The 21329-nt window shown below is 37.6% G+C and overlaps 1 protein-coding gene across 1 annotated transcript in view; it reads left to right on the top strand.

Annotated features, from left to right (window-relative positions):
* Positions 1–1592: 1592 nt before the first annotated feature.
* Positions 1593–21329, top strand: part of LOC131049741 (uncharacterized) — a 65557-nt gene continuing 45820 nt past the window's right edge. The window contains exon 1 of the mRNA XM_057983804.2: positions 1593–1843. Coding sequence (XP_057839787.1) covers positions 1742–1843 — 102 coding nt within the window. The 5' untranslated portion in view covers positions 1593–1741. The remainder of the gene's footprint in view (positions 1844–21329) is intronic.

Genomic DNA, 21329 nt, shown 5'->3' on the forward strand with positions numbered 1-21329 from the left:
AATCCCACAATCTTCTCCAAGTTTTAGCAACCATAAAATGTGCAATTCAACTCGAGGACTATGAAGTTGATTTCTCTCCTCTTCTTTTCATCTTTCTATTTTTTGCTAATTTTTGATAGCCTAAAGTTTTAGTATAATTTGTAAGTTTTGATTATCAAATGATGAAATGACACATGCACAATTGGCTTGAAACTTGTTTGCTGCCTTGTTCTATAAAAGGCAAATCAGAGCCATTGTACCTTCTTCTTGAAATTTGATCTTCTAGGAGAATATAGAAAAGTGTAGATAGTAGGTGTTGATAGCAGAAAGACATACACATCTTTTTGCACTTGTAAAACATACTTTCAAATTTAATAATGAAAATAGAGTTTGGGATCAGTTTGGTGTAGTTGTCTCCTTGTTGTTGTGTTTGAATCTTTTGAAGTATTGAAGCAAATCCTTTCTCTTTCATCTTTGTTAGTAATTACAGTTTATGTTATGATTTCTGCTTCTTTCCAAAGGAATGATTAAAATGCTTAAATTTGGATACATGGGTTTGAACATAATCTTTGAGGATCTAAAAGAAGAGCTAAATAATCATGGAAAATTAATGTTATGCATTAGTTTGTTTAGCCCAAAGGGTTTGAAATATTTGTGTAGCAGGAGTGAATGATGGTGTTTGGTCTAACTCTATTGCCCTGATAAGGCATCGATCTATAGGGTCTCTAATGTTTGGGTTTTAGAGAAATTCTTAAAATCAAAATAAAAAAACATCTTTTACTTTTCAGTTTTAGTTTAGCTTAGTGTTTGTTATTCTCCTATTTCAAAAGCATAAATACCAAAGAATCTAGCCTAAATGGATTATATCATGAACTTTGGGTTTCATAAAAGAGAATACATCCGCTAAAGGCAATACCAACTTACGGGATTAGGATCATAAGGTGTTGTTGTAGGGTTACCCCCCTTGGTTTGCAAAGCCAAAAGTGCAAAAGGTATTAACCTTAGGGTGGAGCCTTGTTCGTTGGCAACTGACCTAATAATCCTTGAGCATAAGAAGAAGGTTAGTCTTTAGAGGGTTTTAGGAAATTCAATTGAAAAACACCAATAATGAGTATATGTTTTAGCACTATGCTTTTTTGCATTGAGAAATATTGAGTTTACTAATGAAGTTGGTATGTGAAGTTACACTTGGACCAAAAGGCATCAATACAAAAAGAGACTGAACATTGAAAAATTTATAGAGATTAGGTATGTGTATTTACATTAGATCACAACCATGAAATCACATTTATAATTACAACATCTATCATATAATCACAAAAATGACTCACATTAAAGATACATAAAAAATTATAAATTAAAAAAAATCATTCAATTACTCTTAACTCTTTTTTGATATATTAGCAAATCATTTACAACCATTTATTATAACCTATCTACACTGAATTTTCAACTATGTATCTGTATTTTATTCATTTAATTTCCTATATTTATTTAACAATTTTTTTTCCAAATAATTACATGCACCAACTCTGAATCATAAGATAAATGATTGATTACTGATTTTACCCTAACATTTTATATAAAACGGGGATTATGTTTTCTTCCCCCCAATCCGTAACTAATAATTTAATTCAATTCGCTTGAAAGTTTTCCCTTCCATAAACAAATTCCGACGCCTTGGTGGATGCTTGTCCTCTATTTGTGTCAATTTCAGTTCGGTTTTCGTTGCTGTGTGAAAAGAAAGGAGCGATCGTAAGCAATGAGGGGTACAGTAGTCAATCGTCTCGTGGCGGCAGGGTTACTATCCTCAAGACCAGCCCAAAAATTCCATGGCGCTGCCTGGGCTTTGGCTACCAGACGGGTAATTCATAGCTTAATTTTTCATGCGAATTCGAGTTTTGAAGTTTTTCAAAAGCTATCGGAGTATAGGACGCGCTTGCCATCTTCATTGTATTGCATTGTTCACAGCATTATATGATAATATAACTGAAAATACCAGTTGGCAAATGTGTTCTGGATCTTAGGGTGCTTTTTTTCAAGTGGCCGAGAATCTTACTCATGACCATCTATCCTTAAAATTGAATCTAGTGCATATTGTTTCTTACGGAATTCAACCGATGGTTTGTGAATCCGAGGATATACTTCTTCCTTTTGATATTATTGGCATTGCAACGATTTGGGCACCTATGTCCTTGACCCATTTACAATATAGAGATCGGAATTTGGGTGGATATGCATGTTATTACGCCTTCTGAATTATATGTGCAACAATGCCTATGATGACTCAAAATATTTTCCCCCTTGATTTATGGAGTCAGAAGTTGGTTTTTAGTAATAATAAATCCAATATCAATCTTACCGTCCGTTGTAATTTTTTGTCATTTTCTACACAATTTTAGCTCCAGGAGCTCTACTTTTATTCTCAGTAACACTAATGTGATCCTCGTCGCGCTTTGACATTCTGAGCCGTTGGACCTGAAATGTAACCAATTGTTCCTTTATAAGCTGCACTAAACTTTGGAGAACTTAGGCTGTCGACTGTTGGATTGAATCTATTGTCCACTAGTATGAAGCATGTACATTGTGATTAACAAGACAATCTAGTCTCACCTCAACATGTCCCAATTGCTTGTACGCACATTGGTGAAACTCTGCAAAATGGCATTGCTAGAGCAGGATATAACCAGACATATTACCAATGATACCATGATAGTATTGGTGGCCTATATACCCAGCATGTGGAAAATGACAGAACACCAATATTACATTGCTATAAAATTGAGGAGAATTTCTTTTTCAAATGCATTCTTCATTATGGTTATCTTTAACATGGAAGCAATCAACGGAATTTTCACTCATAGTTGCAACACATAAGGCCTTTAGTTGGTACTGATAGTCCACTGTGGAAGTGCACCCATAAGAAGAGTCCAATGAACAAAAAGTTAATAATTTTATAATATGAATAGTAGATGAAAAAGATCCAGATTATATTAAATATATGTTGTTGCCTTTTTACAAAACTCTAGATATCCATCCTCAAGGGTTAACACACCAGCAAAATATTTCTCCTTTCAAAGTTTTTTGTACTCAGACAGAAAAACTCCATGCTTAAATAGAGATTACATGAATTTCCAAGGATAAATGCCATTGAAACAAGGAATCTTTGTACAGAATCTCTAAATGATTATCGATGATATGTAACAAAGTCAAAACTTTCTTTTTAAGAGTTGTGCTCATCAAAAGAGAAACTCCTTTATAATTGAGTTTGTAAAGCTAAGATACAAAGCTATTTTAAGCTTCTTATGTTAGGTTCTCTTCTAGTGATAGTTTCTGCATAAGATTAAGTAGGGTAAATTCAGCCATCAAGTATGCATAGTTACTATTAGAGTTTTACTATGTAAAATTGAGGTGATTTTTTCTTGCTATGTGGAATTTTCCCAACTCATTGGGGTCACCCATCAATGATTACTTGTGCATGATCCTTATTAAAAACTTGTACAACAACTAAAATTGAACTCAAGCAAGTTATAGACACATTTTTGTTTGAACATGCGCCTTGCCAACTTCACAGAAAAAAAGAAGTAGAATGACAATCCATATCAAACCTCTATTTAAACCCAAGTAACTTTCATAGTCCACAACAAATTATTTTTAACAAGGTAATAAGAGTCACCATGTATTAGTATAACAGGGAAATTACAGCATCACCTTTTCATAATAGGCTGTTCTTGTTGTCTTGCAATCATGAACAGAAAACAAGACTGTTTTCCAACAAAAATCCAGATGGCCATTAAAGGTAGTTTATTTGAGTTTTGGCAAATTGTCCCTAAGTCCATTGCTAACAATTTCATAGCCAGAAATATAATCCTGGCATTCATGGTGGTGATTTGAAATTTCACTATTGATAACTAGAACGTAGGCTATGGTTTTTTAAAACATTAACAGTAGCCATAGAAATTTTACTTGGAAACTCATAAAAAGTATAACAAGTGCACATCAAAAAGTTAACCTTTTGCTGGAATTGAGCTAGCAGCTTCAGCTTCTTATTTCATATTTCTCACACCAGGGCTACCATTGGAGTGAATGAATCAACAACAATACCTCTACATTTTAGTGGCACTGTCTTATAACAGCCCATATCATCAATACCATTCACTGTTCAGCCATGGATTCTCATAAGTGTGTAGGGCTACATAATAGGGCTATACCTAAGATGTATATGACATTTAAATGTGGTCTATCTTGAATCGGGACCCCACCACATTGCATCTGATAGGCAATGGAAACTGAGACATCAATTTCTGAGAACCTCCAGTTTCAGCTCCTGTAACATCCTCCCCACATTGGTCATCTTTCTTGAGATACAAGATTGAGTTTCCTAATTTTGAACTAGCTCTCACAGATCCTTGATGTGCCCCCAAAACTTTTAGAGCTCCCCTGCTGTCAGTGCAGCCACCTCTCGCATGCTCCTTTGTAACATCCTAACCACATTGGTCATCTTTCTTGAGATGCAAGATTTGATTTTCCTAATTTTGAACCAGCTCTCACAGATCCTTGACATACCCCCAAAACTTTCAGAGCTCTCCTTGCCCATTTACTACTTGCTTGCTCAATCATATTGGTCACTGAATTAGCATACTTTTGAGGGTTCCCATGTCTATCTCTTTGGTCTGCACTAAGCTGCCTCAGTAGCTTGATGTAGAGCCATGATTGGTGGATATATAGCATTCTACATTGATTACACCGAGTCTCCAAATAATATGGCAGTTCCAAATAATATTGCAGTTGTTTCCTTTCTTCCTGCGTTGAGTAGTGGTTTTAAGGGTGACATCAGAGATGTTTACCCCAGGAATTAATGGAGCCTTTGATTTTGGGCCTCTTTCAACAAATTAGGGGTTCTTGGTTCACAGAAGATTAAAAAGCTGAGCCCACCATAACTATTTTGCCCTTTGCATCTACATAGCAAAAACATTAGGATAAGAAACAAATAGACAGCAAAATGGTAAGTGCATTTGTGGGATCACATAGCCCATTGAAAACTTTATAACTGCACAGAAGGAAAAACCACTAGTAACCAACCACTCCCATCTGAAATAGACAGGGGTGATGGAGTAAAAGACCAAATTGCTCCAGACACAATGCATTATCTGAGTTAATGCTCAACCATTAATTAAAAATGCTCTAATAGTGAAATGTATCTTTAAACTAGGGGAGAGATGCCACACCAAATATGGTAATATGGGAGTTTGTGGGTGCAAAGGTGCACATTGTTGAAATTCCACCTCTCTCGGTAACAATTAGAGCTGTCCCTCACCTTTCCCGTACATGTTGCTCTGGGCAATATGATTGAACTTTTTATCCACTTCTGTCAATCACCTTAGTTTTGGCCATCCAACTCTAGTAATACACTTATTTTTGTCTCTTATGGTAAACAATGGTACGAATTGCTGCTCTTAAATTTTCCTTTATTTTATTCCAAATGTGCTGAACGGTGGTGTTTGAGGTCAATTTTACAAGGATTCTGAGTGCTTTATACCTTTCATGCACATTTTCAATAATCAGACATCAATAATTGTTGGCAAGTTCACAAATTTCCTTTCAGTAAGGATTTCTGTAAAAAGTCAAGCCTCACATTTATGACATAGGTGAAGGAGAACTTTTTGTGTGGTCATTGCAAGCCCTAGTAACATACTTTGGTCTCTTATAGTCAACAATAATAGATGATGTTGGAAATTAGTGTTCACATTGGACGAACAAAATAATTATTTTTATGGTTTGTTATATTTTGTTGAAGAGGTTAGTATAATAGAGGTACAAATGTGTTGAGTTGTTAAAACAACTCAACATATTTGGGTAAATTGTTATGGGTAGTTTCCTAAAAGATAGGAAACTTAAATCCTATAATGTAGATGTTTGAACACAAGGGATGAAGAAATTGAAGATATTATTCTGTGTGTAAAATCTTCTGTATGTTTCTACATTTCCGCCCAAAAGATCTGATAGATGAATAATAGTTAGTAACTTTTTTTGCTTTCTGTATTTTAGTTTTAGCATTTCCCTCTCCGTTTCTTTTCGCTTGGATGTTAGAGTTAGCTTTGAGTAGGCAGGGAGACAGCCTTTGATCCAGAGATTGGCTTGCTGGTCACTCTGTGACGACCCTCAAAAAGATTCCTTCAAATTTGAAATACATACTGTTCTAATTAGCCTCAATTTCAATCTGCTACTATGCTTATTTTAGATTGCAGAGTTTATTGTTGATATATTCAATAACGATTATGGCAGTGACTTTCAGAAATTTAATCATGCATCAGATATTTCAGGAACTTTATGATTTTGCCTTCTTACTATAGCAACAATAATACTCAGAAAATATTTATGACAGCAGAAATAATTATTAAGAGATATTACTAATGTTTAGCATTTGGGATTGCACTAACATTAATATATACAATGCATCATTCTTACTCCTTTATTGCCAGATTGATGAAGCTTTCACATCAGACCAACCCCTTATTTGTTGCAGCAGCAAATTAACAGCTCACAGAAATTCTGAACAGTTCGCTTACAAAATTTGTCTCCAATGGAGACTTCACAAATTTGCACAAATGTAGACTCCGTCACAAATCCACCCTTTAGGAAGAGCTAGGTTTCTGTCCAACTCTTCTGTCGATCATCCAAAGGTTTTCGTCCTCAGAAATCTGCCTCATACAAAGCTTCAAAATCCAAACAGATCAAATCCATAAGCATAAGCATACTTAATTCATCTAGGTAGCCTCCTTATAAAGAACTCCAGGAAACTTCTAGAGATTAGGAAACATCTAGAAGATTTGTTTTTCCACTTTGTCACAGCTGGAGAAATTTAATTACTTTCCATATTAGGTTACATTCCATTTTGTCACAGCTGGAGAAGTTTAAATACTTTCCATGTTAGGTTACATTTCATTTTTGTCACAGCTGGAGAAATTTAAGTACTTTCCATATTAGGTTACATTCCATTTTTGTCACAGCTGGAGAAATTTAAATAAAGTGACTTATTTTATTATTTTATTATTTTCATGTTTAATTAAATAATCCTTTAGAAATAGAAATAATTTTTTTGGATAACTTAATCAATTAATTTAATTAAGTCACTTTATAAAATTTAGGGACATAACACTGTCATTGGTCTGCAATCCTTTCCATTTTTGGTGGATTGCGTGTGGTGTATTTGCTTCTTGAAACAGGGTCATCTAGATCTTTCAACAGTTTTTGGCACACTTAGTGGGATCTAAATTCAATAGGTTTAGGTTTGCATTTTAATTTAGCCCCATAAAATTAGTTCTGCATACTGTGCTTTTGAAAAATTGTACAAATATCAGCTCTAGGAGAATGTATCCTCCACCAAGCGACTCCGTTGTGTACAAAAACCATTTCTCTCCCTTGAAGATTATGTCCATCAATGCTAATCTAAATATCCAGCCCAATGTGATGGATAATCCAAGGAATCATTCTGCATGGGACTGTAATGGTCCTATTTTATTACCACAACAGAGAGGTATCATTTCCTCGGTCAATCGTGAAGATTCTACCTCAGTTTTTTGGAAATGGATCAATGTTACGAGCTGACCAAATGCAAGATGTGATCGATCTATGTGAAATCCACTGCATTGCAGCTGAGAAGATTATCTGGCCCTCAGCTATCTCTCAAAGCTCCTCCAGGTTTTGTCCTTATCTACTTTTTAAGAGAGCTAGATTCCAATTCAGTTTATATGATTTAGATGCTATTCTCCCTCAAGCCTATAGCATTGTCATTTAAGCCGAGCAAGACCTTGTTATGGTTGGAATTTGGAAAGCTCCCTCCGTACTGTTGTGACCTTTTTTTTCACACATCGCCCCATTGCAAATGGGGACCCTCTCTTTTCCTGCTTTCTAGGGTTTTGTTAGTCTCCTATGACCTTCCGCTACAGTTTCACCAAGCCTTGTCCAGTTTTGAGCATTTCAGGCCCTGATGATTGAAAGTTAGTTTTTGCAAATTGTGTGATTCCGAAATACGAACGCCACCAGGGTGCTTAGAAAGGCCAAAGGATGAAGATCGCAATTGATTTGGACGAATTTGGACAACTTTCTATTTTTAGAAAGTTTGTTTTTTTGCTTTTTCCTATTTTTTAGGAAGTTTGGTTTTTGGCATTTTCAGCCCGATCCCCGATGTGGCTATTTTTAGAAAGTTTTTCCTAGATTTTAGGGATCCTTGCTTTTTGCTTTTTCGGGATGCGAACCTAGGGTTTACACTTGCACCATTGACCAACTTCAACCGGAACTCAAAAATTCCAAGTTTTGACCTAAAAAAGCTAAATCCCTAGATTTTAGGCTTTTTGCTTTTTTGGGATGCGAACCTAGGGTTTACACTTGCACCACTGACCAGCTTCGATTGGAACTCGAAAATTCCAAGTTTTGAGCTAAAAAGCTAAATCCCTAGATTTTAGGGATCATACTGCTTCAGATGATCTACCTAGGCATGGATTTTAAATTTCAAGTTAATCCGGTTAAATTTGATTAAGATGTGAAATTTTGAAATTTTTCTAAGAATTCTTCTAAGTCTGGCTAACAAGGGTTTTGGTAGGTTCAAATGAGGTCATGTGTTGAAGAGGCCATGATGGCCAACACTCCAAAGTCCGCCATTGTCTTGAAGAAGCTTCGAGGGTGGTCTTCAAAGTTCGCCATTCATGTTGGGAAGGCTATGAGGAGCCTTGCTAGAAGTCCGCCCATGAGGGAGCACCTTCCAAAGTCCGCCATGTGTGTTTGGGGTACTTGGGGATATACCACCAAAGTCCGCCATGCCTTGAGCCCCCTCAAAACTCTGCCCAAGGTCTTCAAATGGTGGAGAAGCCACCAAAGTCCGCCCAAGAGCACCTTCCAAAGTCCGCCATGCAACTTGGGGAGCCCATGAAGGAGATGTTGCCTAAAGTCCGCCCATGTTGAGAGATGTCCAAAGTCTGCCCTAGGAAGAGCCTCCAAAGTCCGCCCTAGGAGATGTTGCCTAAAGTCTGCCATACCCTTGGTACCACCTCCAAACTCCGCCATGTTAGCCTAGAGGCCCCCAAAGTCCGCCCTATGCTTGAACTTTGCCTTGATTGAGCCTTGCTCAAAGTCCGCCCTAGGGGGTATGTGCTAAAAGTCCGCCCTATGCCTGAACTTCGCCTTGATTGAGCCTTGCTCAAAGTCCGCCAAGAGAAGACTCTTCAAACTCCGCCATGTATAGGTTAGGTTGGGAGACCCATGGGGTAAGGTCTTGGAAGTCCGCCATGAAGGAGGTTATCTAGAAGTCCGCCCTATGTTAGAGACCCTTTAAACTCCGCCATGCCTTGGAGAGGTAAGGAAAGTTCGCCAAAATTTGAAGATGAAGAAGGTAAGCCTCCAAAAGTCCGCCTACACATAAAAGGTCAAGCAAAGTCAACAAGCTTGAGCGATATTGGAAAATCCATTGAGATTTCGAACTTGAAGATCAAGATGGAAAGTTTTCGAAGAAGATTTTGGAAGACTATTGAATATCTTCAAAGTTAAATCCAAAATAGAAAGTTTTTTTTGGAAGAAAGTATTTAAGGGTTATTGAATATCTTCAAAGTTAAATCCAAAATGGAAAGTTTTTTTGAGAGAATATTGGAGGATTATTGGATATTTTCAAACTTAAATCAAAATGGAAAGTTTTTTTTGAGATATCTTAAAAAAACTTGGAAACATGAAGTTAAAATTAGGAAGTATGAGTTGGAAGATTTTAAGGGTTTCTACTTGAAGATTTAACCTTGTCTACAAATACTTCATTATCAACTTCATTATTACACCAAGAAGTTCGAAGTTACTAAGGAGAGCTTAGTGAAGTATTTCAGTTTGAAGATCATCTGGAGAAAGTCTTTGATATTGCTTGAAGTTGGATAACTTTTTTTAACAAAAGTTTCACAGATTTTTGGAGAAAGGCAAGTATGAGGAAGAATTATCTAAATTTTTCTGAATTTTCTGAGTATTCTGGAGAAAATTCTAGCCTTACTTCTATCCAAGTCAGAGGTGAAATTAAAATTATGAATTTTCTGAATATTTTCCAGAATTTAATAAATGATTTTTTTCGAAAATTTTGGAGAAAGAAAATCATTTTTTTTGGCTAAGTATGAAATTTTTTGAAATTTTTGACACTTGGTGGTAACCACAACCAACCTTAAGACCGAGGGTTTTTGAGGTGAAAATTCAATTTTTTTGGCTAAGTATGGGAACAAAAAAATGAAAATTTTCCAACACTTAGCCATTTCGCAGCCTCATTATTTTCGAAACTTTGCAAATTATTTTCTGACTTAAAATTTCATTGTTTGTCTGCAGGTCTTAGACATTATGAAATTTCAAGTAGACAAAGATGCTCCTCTAGAGTCGAGGATGACTTCAAAATGGAAGAACATCAGCGACACCAACCTCTGACACATCAATCTGAGGGAATTTAAGAAGCGAATGTTTGGTCTGGACAACCTTGTGCCTACCACCATTGCGCGAAAGATGATGAAGAGCGACATCGTGCATGCTGCTGGCTTCCTCCCCACCATGCAGTGCAATGAACTAGTAGTCGAATGTACCAAACACTACAACCCCATCAGTAAGGACATTGTTGCACCTGATGGAAGAGTGCTGGCGAATATCAGCGATGAGGCCATCAGAGAGGCCTTCAGGATCCCAGAGTACCACAACACAGTGTATATGACAAAGGACGAAGCTGACAGTCTGTACCAGGACTACCTAGAGGAATATGATGCCATAGTCAACCATTCCTGGCTAGACAAGCTGAGGAAGGGCACCTCCAAACTCCAGAGGAAGAGCCTAGTGCAAGCATACTTCAAGGAGGACATTGGGGACATAATTGTCCTGCTCAATAGAATAATGGGAAATCCTCAGGGAGCTCCATTCGAACCCTGGATGTATTATTTCATTAATGAAATAATCAATGGAGTAAAAATGATAGACTGGGCCAAGATGATCAGCGACAACCTAGACAGCCAATTGAGGAACCTGGAGACGAATAGGACTTTCTTCATGAGTTCTTACTTGTTTTATTCCTTGGCCAGGACCTACAGGTACAGAGGTCTCACTTGTAGAGGAGAAGTTGGGAACAAGGAGAACCAGTTTCCAGTGTATGATTGCTATCCCCAACTCCACATGGAGGAGAAATTCCATTTCAAAAGAGTGAATGATACCTTCCTGATGCGCATTACCCGGACACTTCAAGGTGGGCTGCACCAGAGGCTCTCTCAAGAGTCTATGGACTTCATTGGTCGGTTCAGGTGTTGGTACATCCAATATCCAAAATTCACTTACCTCCGAATTCAGGGATTCTCCGAGCCTCCATACAAGCTTCCAGCTTACCCTACCAACCGAGTGGTGTTACTTGAGGTTGTGAGACAATTGGAGGAGTATATCGTGATTCAAGGGATAAGCAGAAGAAGGAAGGAACGTCCTCACTTACAATTGGCAATGGGTTGGAAATGTGTCCATCATCACAGGCTGCTGCAACCGCTGAGAAGGAGCTAGCTTGGTATCCCTTCTATCAATCCAAGGCAAGAAGGAATTTCGATCCATTCCATAGGATAAAGAAGGTCGAAGGAACAACGTTTGAGCACAGACTGGATCTAGAAGACTACTGGGCTAATGCAACCGATAGCTTCGAGATCAGGAAGAGATTCTGATCAAGAATCCCTTTGAGCATGGTGAGAGCAACAAAAGTATTTAGGGTTGCCGATCAGGTAGAAGAAAGCCTAGAACTTCAACAGCCGGGCTTTGAAAAGATGAAAAATGAACCCTTAGTTTTAATAGATTGGACAGAGGGAGAGAAATCAGATCTAGCAGACCTCATGAGGTCGGTGGTTGAGTATTCAAGGTGGTGGGCGTCTGAAAAGACAAAGCAGTTGAAGGCCAAAGGTGTGACCTTGTCTTACGAATTAATGGGAGTAGATGACACTCTGTCCATCAATCCTTGTACCTCCGCCGGTGATGTTCGAAATCCAGAAAGTGTTGGGTCTCGAAAGAGGAAGGAGTTGGTTGGAAGCTCCACAAAGGTTATAGGGAAAAGGGTTGTAGGTGAAAGAAGAGAGTCCAGCGAAGGCCTTTCCATCCTAAGTGCTGCTTCCATTGTGCCCAATTAGAATGCAATTGGGGAGCAAGAGATGAACATCTGCATGATTGATGATGAAGTAAGAGTGCTTTCTCAACCAATTAGGGAAGTAGTGGAAGAGGTCGCCCAGAGTCCAAACAGAGAGCAAACTGAAGCACCTACAGTCTTCTTGGATGACATACTAGCAAACCCAGGAGAGGCAGATGATGAGTTTGACCGGAACACTGTAGAGCAATCAACCATTCCGGATTGGCTGAGAGAAAGAATAAAGGCCAAGGTTCCCAAGGAGGTCCGCTCCGAAGAGGTCACTGTAACATTTCTAGAGAAGGTGAATGAGCCCACTATAACTAAACCACCCAAACCCGCCAGGAAGTTTTCCCTAATTCAGAGAGACAGTGCAGGATTTAGGACGGTCTAGATAGCAGTGCCCAAAGAAGGGAAGACTAGAGACAATGTCATCGCGGATGATTACAAGGTTACCACCATAGAGCTGGGTAAACCCACCCAGGACCAAGAGGTTCAATATTTTGACGACTCCTGCAACGTTCTAAAGACGAGTCTAGCTTATGAAAGAGAAAAGAGGAAGAAGGTTGAAGAGGAGAACCAGCAGTGGAGGAAGTATGTTCTCCATCTTACCAGCCTACTCAACCGTGAGGTCCCGGTTACTCTGCCACAGCCTCTTCAGCAGGGATCAATGAAAGACTATGATGATGTGAAGGGCTCGTAAACTCAATCAAAGGAGTGGATTTCAGACGCTTCAATGCGTGCTGACACACTGGTAGAAAACTTAGTATCTGCACATCAGTCAGCTTCTTTATTGATCGATCATATCTAGGATCTAGCCTCCAATTGGGAAGAGGTGGATGAAATTCAGAATGAAATACTCCCTCATCTGAAGGTTATCCGAGGCATGTTGAAGAGAAGCTTAGTGGATGCAGGTATCATACAGACAGGAGACAGGTACGACTTCAGCACATGGTACTATACTTTGGTCACTCGGATTGAAGTTCTGAAGAAATCCGAGACCAAGTGCTTTGAGATAGAGGAAAGTGTTAGAGAGATCCTGGGCAAGGTATTTCGTGTGGCGTCAGAGATCTGGAAGAAGGAAAGCCTAAGGGAGAAATATTTACAAGCAGAGAACCTGAGAGCCAGGATTCAGACAAGCTTCTTCAAGGATTCAGGGATGATTTACAAAGGCGATCTTTCAAAGATTGCAAACTTCCTCTCCATCGATGAGAACTTGCTTACCCAAGCAGTTGGGTGGGAAGGCATTCTTGCCACATGTATCGATGATGTGGACATCATCGACTTCCAGATTGGCGGTTTGCCAAGTGTCACCATGGAGGAGGTCAAGCTCATTGTGTCTAGATACGTTGAATCTCTGAAAGAAGAAAGTGGCCACTCACCTCAGTGAAATTAGCAGTTGCGCCACGTGTCACTCTTTCATTCATTTGAGCTGATAATACTTTGGGAAACCCTAATTAGGGTTTAAGACTTTCAATCTTGGCCCTTTATCGCTGTTTGATCTCGGCCATTCATTTATTTTGAAAAACTATATAAGGTTGCCTCCTCTCATTTGGAGAGTGTGAGGTTTTTTGATGTATTGTTGCTTAAGGTCATTTCGAGATAATATATTGCATGTGCGCTGCTTTGTAATCTCTATTATTTGAATGATTTGCATGGTTTCAATTGCCTCAACACTTAGTTAGAATTAATTTAGATTTGCTTTCGTTGTTGTTAATTTGAATGAAAGATTTGATAAGTGTTAATTGATGGCGTATCTCCGCTCATACTTTTGTTAAATGGATGATTTCCATTCTACCGTGCAAAGTTAGTCTGAGCCTGTTCTATGTGCATCCCAACATCTCGATCATAAGCACAACCCATCGAAGATCGCACCGACTTTGTGTAGTTGTCCCTAGTGTGGCGAAGCAAGGTTTGGTTTCTCGAGAGCACCCGGTTGATACTGTCTCCAGAATTCGTAGGATCAGATTAGTCTTCCTAAACCCTATCCCTTTTTCCTTTTCTTTTGAAAGTCTAAATCCGAGAAAATCCAGAAAAAAAAGAACCTAAAATTGCTAAATCTATCTAAGTCCAGCAGTTCAAAACAGCTGTTAAACGTAAGTCCCCCTTGAGATTTTTAGCATACACTACCCAAGAAGCTATTCCACTAAAGTCGCTTGTTCGCACATATAGACCTTGGAATCAGTAGTGATTTTTCAAGAGAGGATAGAATACCTTCAGGTATCCTATCCTAATGTTTGGTAGATGATAAAACAGACACCAATATAAAATGGCGCTAGAAGGAGGGCTTTTCCAAGATAACAACTTTTTAAATAGTCAGACCTGAGATCACACAAGTTCATATTTTTGAAAGATTACCCACAGTTCTTTAACCCCCCTCCCGCACGCAACATACAAGAGCATTAGGAGGATTTTATCACTATCAAATCCTAAAGTTACTTATTTTTGGATAGTAGATATGAGGCAGCATGGTATTGCCGCATGAATTCCCATTCAATCTGCCTCTTGAACAACCTGAACAGGGACTGAATCAGTCATACATTGCAGATCAATTGCGAGCACTTGCTTGGAAATCAAAAGTAAATTATTCTCAGTTCAGACAAGTAAGTCACGTTATTGCCAAAGAAGAAGAAAAAGGTAGACAAATAGAGACAAAGGATTTCTACCCTTCACAAGCAAGTTCTTAAAGAAATCCGACAATTTTCTAGAGAATCTAGAGAGACAAAGGATTTCTACCCTTCACAAGCAAGTTCTTAAAGAAATCTGACAATTTTCTTTCCAATCCACTAACATGGTAAGAGATGGGTCTGCCCATCACCACTCTTGAACTAGGAAGAGACCCCGAACCAATGATACAACCAGATTTGAGCTTCAACGACGAATAAGAAAACATCATCATTGAGTTATATAGCTTAGCTTGGTCTGTGAAAAGAAATTATCCTGACTGGTGTCTTTAGTGAGTGCAGATAATGATTTCTGATCTGATCCAAATTACTTGGTGCAGGTTATTTATAGCAAATCAGTTCTATTTCAATTGCTTATTGATTCCAGATCAGAATTGCTTCTTTGCAGATTGAATGCTTATTTACCTTCTTCAATACCCTTTCTCAAGCGTGAGGCATACCCCTTAAGGGACACGTAGGGGTATGAATCTTACCAAGGGTCTCTTGGTTCTAAAATGAGGCGTCTCTTTATTAGTACGGTTTGTTCCTTCCCTTAATCGCAGCATTATGAAATCGTTTAGTTAGACACTATTCTTTGTGTTTAGAATAACAAGCACTGCCTCTTCATCTCATCATAATCGATGACTTTTAGTTTTGTCTTTGTCTAATATACAAATCGTTGCATCTATGCTTCCCAACATAATCCTTGTTTTACTAATGCAGTTGCTGGCCCATTGTATACAATGCTTAGCTACTGTCCTAAAGTAATTATCATTGTTTTGATTGCTGCTCAGTATTAAGTCAGATAATTACTAAATTGCTGCTCTATACATTAATCACTTACCGTAAGCCAATTTAATTAACCTGAAACTGTTTATTAAATTGGCACTGCCTATGTTCATGCTGGCTTTAGACAGGAATGAGAAAGTCTTATGGTGGAGGCATGACAGTCCGCCCTTCCCGAGTTCACTTGTTCTCAAGCAATTACAGTTTGACAAAATCTTTTCAATGTAAGGGTTCCTAAACTAATCCTTGGAGATTTGTAATCTTTAGATCCTTTTGTAACTCTGAACTACCACTTGTATTACTTGGTAAATGTAAAGAAACGATTAAGCTGTCCCAAAGTTTGCACAATATCATCTTAACATTGATATAAGAACTTATATATTAAGATGAGGATTGGAAGCATGACACACATCTGTGCAATGTTTTTGTCAAGAAGGTTTTGAGAACTGTCTTTTGGTTCACAATATTGTTTGCTTGCGTGGGTGGATTTGACAAGGGTGTGATAGATTTGTATTAGATTAGTCATGTTACTGTGGTAGGATAATCTTGACCTTAACTTCTCATTCATTTGAAAAGTTCGTCTCTTATTTACATATGGGACAAGTCAGATTTATTGGTTTGTTATTTGTATGGCCCTCCGTATTCATGTCCAGGCCTCAAGAGCAACATCGACAATTTTCAAAACTTGTTCTCCAATATGTCAAAGGAAAACTCACCTTTGGCAACATTAATTAGTGTCATCCAAATCCCATACCATTCGGGTATATAAAAATGTCTTTGAGAAAATATATCTTTATTCTTGGCCTAGATCAATTTCATGGCGAATGAAGCTATATAGCATATAGTCATTTTATTTTCTATGAGAGAAAATTGTTAAACAAACATTGTTACAATGACTTCATTCTTTGCAAAAATTAATAGAGTCCACAAAATGTTGAAGAATCTTGTATATTATGCCCGTCAAGTATATTGGGATTCATCACTATTATATCCACCGGTCGGTAGATAATGAAGATATTGTTTTCTTCAAGGGACATGTTGCAAATACATGACTAAGTCACTTACAGAGATAACTTTTGTCAAATTTAGAGATATCTTGAGATTGAATCTAGTTTGAGGTGATATTAGCGAAGTTATGGATGGAGTTAGATATTTTGAAATAGCAGCCAAATTAGGAGCTTTGTTACTACTTTGTTGGGATTTCATGTTTTTCTTCAGTGCACCTTCTTCTTTTGCTTGGGTTTTTTTTTTCTTCTTCCCATTCTTCGTCATCAGATAATGCCTCTATATTGCGTACTTGGCTTTTTTTCCCACATATATGTCCCAACCTCTATTTCTCCTTGCACTTGAAGCACACATCTCTCTTTTGAAGCTCTTCTTGCTTACAAACTTGTTCATGCTCCCATTTTTCTTTGCATTTGAAACATAAATTTTCCCTTTGAAGTTTTCTGTGGTCATCTCTAGGAGGAAATGTTCTTTTATCCCCATCTTTCTCATAGAAGGGTTTATCTTTTGATGATGTGATTTCGAACCTTGATGCTTTTTGAATTGCATCTTCAAGTGTTGTAGGATCGTGAGCATTTATCAAACCCCAGATTGACTCTTTTAACCCTTGTACAAATAGGTTTGTGATTTTACTTTGAGAAACCTCTTGTACCATGACTAAAAGTTGTTGGAATTCAGTGGCATAATCTTTTATGGTTCCATGTTGTTTTAATTGTGTTAGCTCTTTAAAGTACTGTTTGGAGTGTTTTTGATCAAATCTTTTGATAAGTTTTTGAGTGAATTTATTGTAAGTTGTTATGTGTTGGTGGCCAATAGGGCCACGATGCCACCATTCATGGGTAGTTCCATCCAAATCTAGAATGGCGGATTTAATAGCATCTTCGTCCATCATGGGACCGAGTGAGAGATAGGTGTCCATCTTTTGGACCCATGAACGTGTCGTGACTCTTGGATCTATCAAAGTTGGGAAGGGTCATTTTACTTGTTCTTTGTCTTAAATCTTTGTTGGGTTGTCCTCTTTTCCTAGGGGCATTTATTCTAACTTTAGGATCTAGTCATGAGTATGCTTCAACTATTACATCGACATTGCTAATGGGTGGATTGTTTGCTTCTTCCTCTATTGTGTGTTCTCCCCTAGGTATGAAGGAAGGTCTTGTTATCCCAGGGTTTGATCCCCTTGGTGGTACGTTTTTATTTTTTGAATGATGAGAGTTTAAATCCCTTCCATTTGTTCGGTTGGGTCGGAGGGTATTGATTGTATCGTTCATATTTTATAAGGTTTGAAGAAATAGTCGTGTTGTTTGTTCGTTGTGCTCCATGAATGCCCTCAATTCATATCCCATTTGTTCACTCATTGTATTGTTTTGAGTGGTCTTAGTAGTGGATGCAAGTTTCTTCTTTTCTCTCTCCAATGCCCTTTGAGCACTTTGGCCAAGTTGCATCAACTATCTTTGTCCCTCAGGATTGCAGGAACGATGCTCTGATACCAATTGTAATGTCCCCTTTTCGAATGATCCTTAGTCTTGTCCTAAATCACAAGTTTGATTAAAATAATAAATGTAATATAGTTAGAATTATATCTTCACCAATAATTTGTCTTTAGCAAGATAAATCTTGGTTTAGGTCTTGCAATCATGTTAGACAATATTTGAAATATAATTTATAAGATCAACTGTTTCTATTAGGGTTAGGGATCCAACAACATATAAGTGCATATATATCAATACTTATCTTAATCTATTTAGATAAATCATGCAATAGCTTTTAAACTTTAGAAACAAAGCATCAATAGTTCCATTTCCCATAATTAACCATAATATGTGTTGGAGAAGATGCATGATAAGGCACCCGAAATTTATAATTTATAAGATCAACCGTTTCTATTAGGGTTAGGGATCCAACAACATATAAGTGCATATATATCAATACTTAGCTTAATCTATTTAGATAAATCATGCAATAGCTTTTTAAACTTTAGAAACAAAGCATCAATAGTTCCATTTCCCATAATTAACCATAATATGGGTTGGAGAAGATGCATGATAAGGCACCCGGAATTTGCCACAACTAAGCAAAAGGGTGCAGAGCATCCGACCAAGATAACTTGACCCCTTAGCCCCAAGTGGTAGGAGCTCTTGTCCATCCAACATGAGGTGGGCTACTTAGAAGGGGAACTCATATTTGCTCTCCCAATTGTGGCTCCACAATAAGGTGCTCAAAGTGTTCACCACAACTAAGCCCAAGAGTGCGGAGCATCCAACCAAGACACTCAACCTCATGGCCCCCAAGTGGCAGGAACTCTTGTCCATCCAACATGGGGTGGGCTACTTAGAAAGGGGAACCTCGTATCTGCTCTCTTTATTGAGGTTCCCCTCTTATCCTAAAATGTCCCCTACTGGGAGGTTGCCAATTCCCAATGATTGACATAGATCACTATGCATTATTATATCTTAAATCAGATTATTTAAATTAAGGAACAACTAGGATTCGTAATACATTTGAGAGTTACTATACTTAAGCCCCAATCCTTAGTTCTTTCCTCATCATCAACCCTAATGGAGGATGGGGAATAACTTGTCATAGGGCGCTTGGAAACCAGTCTACAAGTAGGCTCCCTCAATGTTTTAGGATTCTGTCCATATCCCATCTTGGGCTTACTTATCTTGTGAGGTATTACTCCACCTCTCCCTAACACAACCAACCTATCCTCATGAGGGGCAATAGCGAATGATTATGGAATGGGCTACGAGGACACTAACTTCTAGTGTATTATGAATGTATATGAAATTAAGTATGACTGTCATACATATTGTAGTCTATATTAATATTACTATTAAATTCTGCATAAGAACATTATCAGGCTTCATATATTAAGCATACATATTAAGCACATCCCCATGTATACCTCCAAGAACAAGGATGTTACTGCCTGTAACTTAATAGCAGTTCTGATCTGATCTGAATGATGGTGATCTCACTGGATGCTTTTGATTCCTTTCCTTTATGTCTCTCAATGTGAGGGAGAGCTCACACCTCTTTATCATGTACACCATTTGGCAAGAGACACACCCTTTCCACTATTAGCACCCTTTGAAAGAGTGCAACTCTTCATTGTTTCTGCCCTTTGAAAGGGGACACAACCTTTCACAATCAGATCTGCACTTCTGATTCCCATATTCTCCCTCCTCCAAATGAGTTCTCTTCTCCCTTTTGTACCTCAAATTTGGGGGGGTCACAACTTATTATTTCATGCCTTTTGACCATTCATCAACTTCAATCAAATTTTAATTATATATAATTATATTCTTTTATATTTTAATTTAATTTTAATTTTTGTTCTTTTGTATTTTAATTTTATTATTATTATTTATAATAAAATTATATTTCAAAGTGGGGACAATAAGGTGCTTGGACTGTTCACCACAACTAAGCCCAAGAGTGCGGAACATCCAACCAAGACACTCAACCTCTTGGCCCCAAGTGGCAGGAACTCTTGTCCATCCAACATGGGGTGGGCTACTTAGAAAGGGGAACCTCGTATCTGCTCTCCTTATTGAGGTTCTCCTCTAATCCTTACATGATGGTTTATAGAAACTTCAATTGAATAAATAATTAATAATATAGATTAACTACGTTCAAAATATTCAAAGGGTATATATCAAATATTATCATTATATTGCATAACAAAGATGAATAGGACACAAGATTGCTGTAACACAAGATTATTGTATTATGAATGCTGGTGCCTATCTCAGACTGATCTCTTTAGTGAGTGCAGACAATGATTTCTGATCTTATCCGAATTACTTGGTGCAGGTTATTAATAGTAAATCAATTCTATTTCAATCGCTTATTGAGTCCAGATCAGAATTGCTTCTTTGCAGATCAAATATTCACTTTTCCTTTCTTTGGTACCCTTTCTCAAGCTTGAGACTCTCTGATTATATCCCTTAAGGGACACATAGGGGTATGACTCTTACCAAGGGCCTCTTGGTTCTGAAAGGAGGTGTCTCTTTATTAGTACAGTTTGTTCCTTCCCTTAATTGCAGCATTATGAAACTGTTTAGTTAGACACTATTCTTTGTGTTTAGAATAACAACTGCTGCCTCTTCAACTCATCATAATCAATGACTTTTAGTTTTGTCTTTGTCTAATATACAAATTGTTGTATCTATGCTTCCCAACATAATCCTTGTTTTACTAATTGCAATCGCTGGCCCTTTGTATACAATGCTTAGCGACTGTCCTTAAGTAATTATCATTGTTTTGATCGCTGCTGAGCTTTAAGTCAGATAATTACTACTTTATTGCTGCCTGTAGCAGTAAAATTGCTGCTCTATACATTAATCACTTACTGTAAGCCAATTTAATTAACCTGAAATTGTTTATTAAATTGGCATTGTCTATGTTCATGCTGTCTTTAGATGGAAATGAGAATCTTATGGCAGGGACATGACAGAACATGGTTATGGCATGGAGAATTGATATGGCAAACTTCTGTGTGCTCACAAATGTTGGAAAATTAATAGTTTAGCTGTCAAGCTATGGCTATGTTGCTAGATTATTAATATGGCATATGGATTTAAAGAGAAGGTGCCTGTTGGTAGGAAATAGGGTTGTGAGGCACCACAGATGTCATTTGGGTCATTTCTAGACCCATATATCCATTGTATAACCCTTTGTAATGTCCCATTTTTGAATTAGGATTTAATAATAAATAATAATAATAATAATAAATTAATATATAA

Source organism: Cryptomeria japonica, chromosome 10, assembly GCF_030272615.1.
Source record: "Cryptomeria japonica chromosome 10, Sugi_1.0, whole genome shotgun sequence".
Taxonomy (NCBI): domain Eukaryota; kingdom Viridiplantae; phylum Streptophyta; class Pinopsida; order Cupressales; family Cupressaceae; genus Cryptomeria; species Cryptomeria japonica.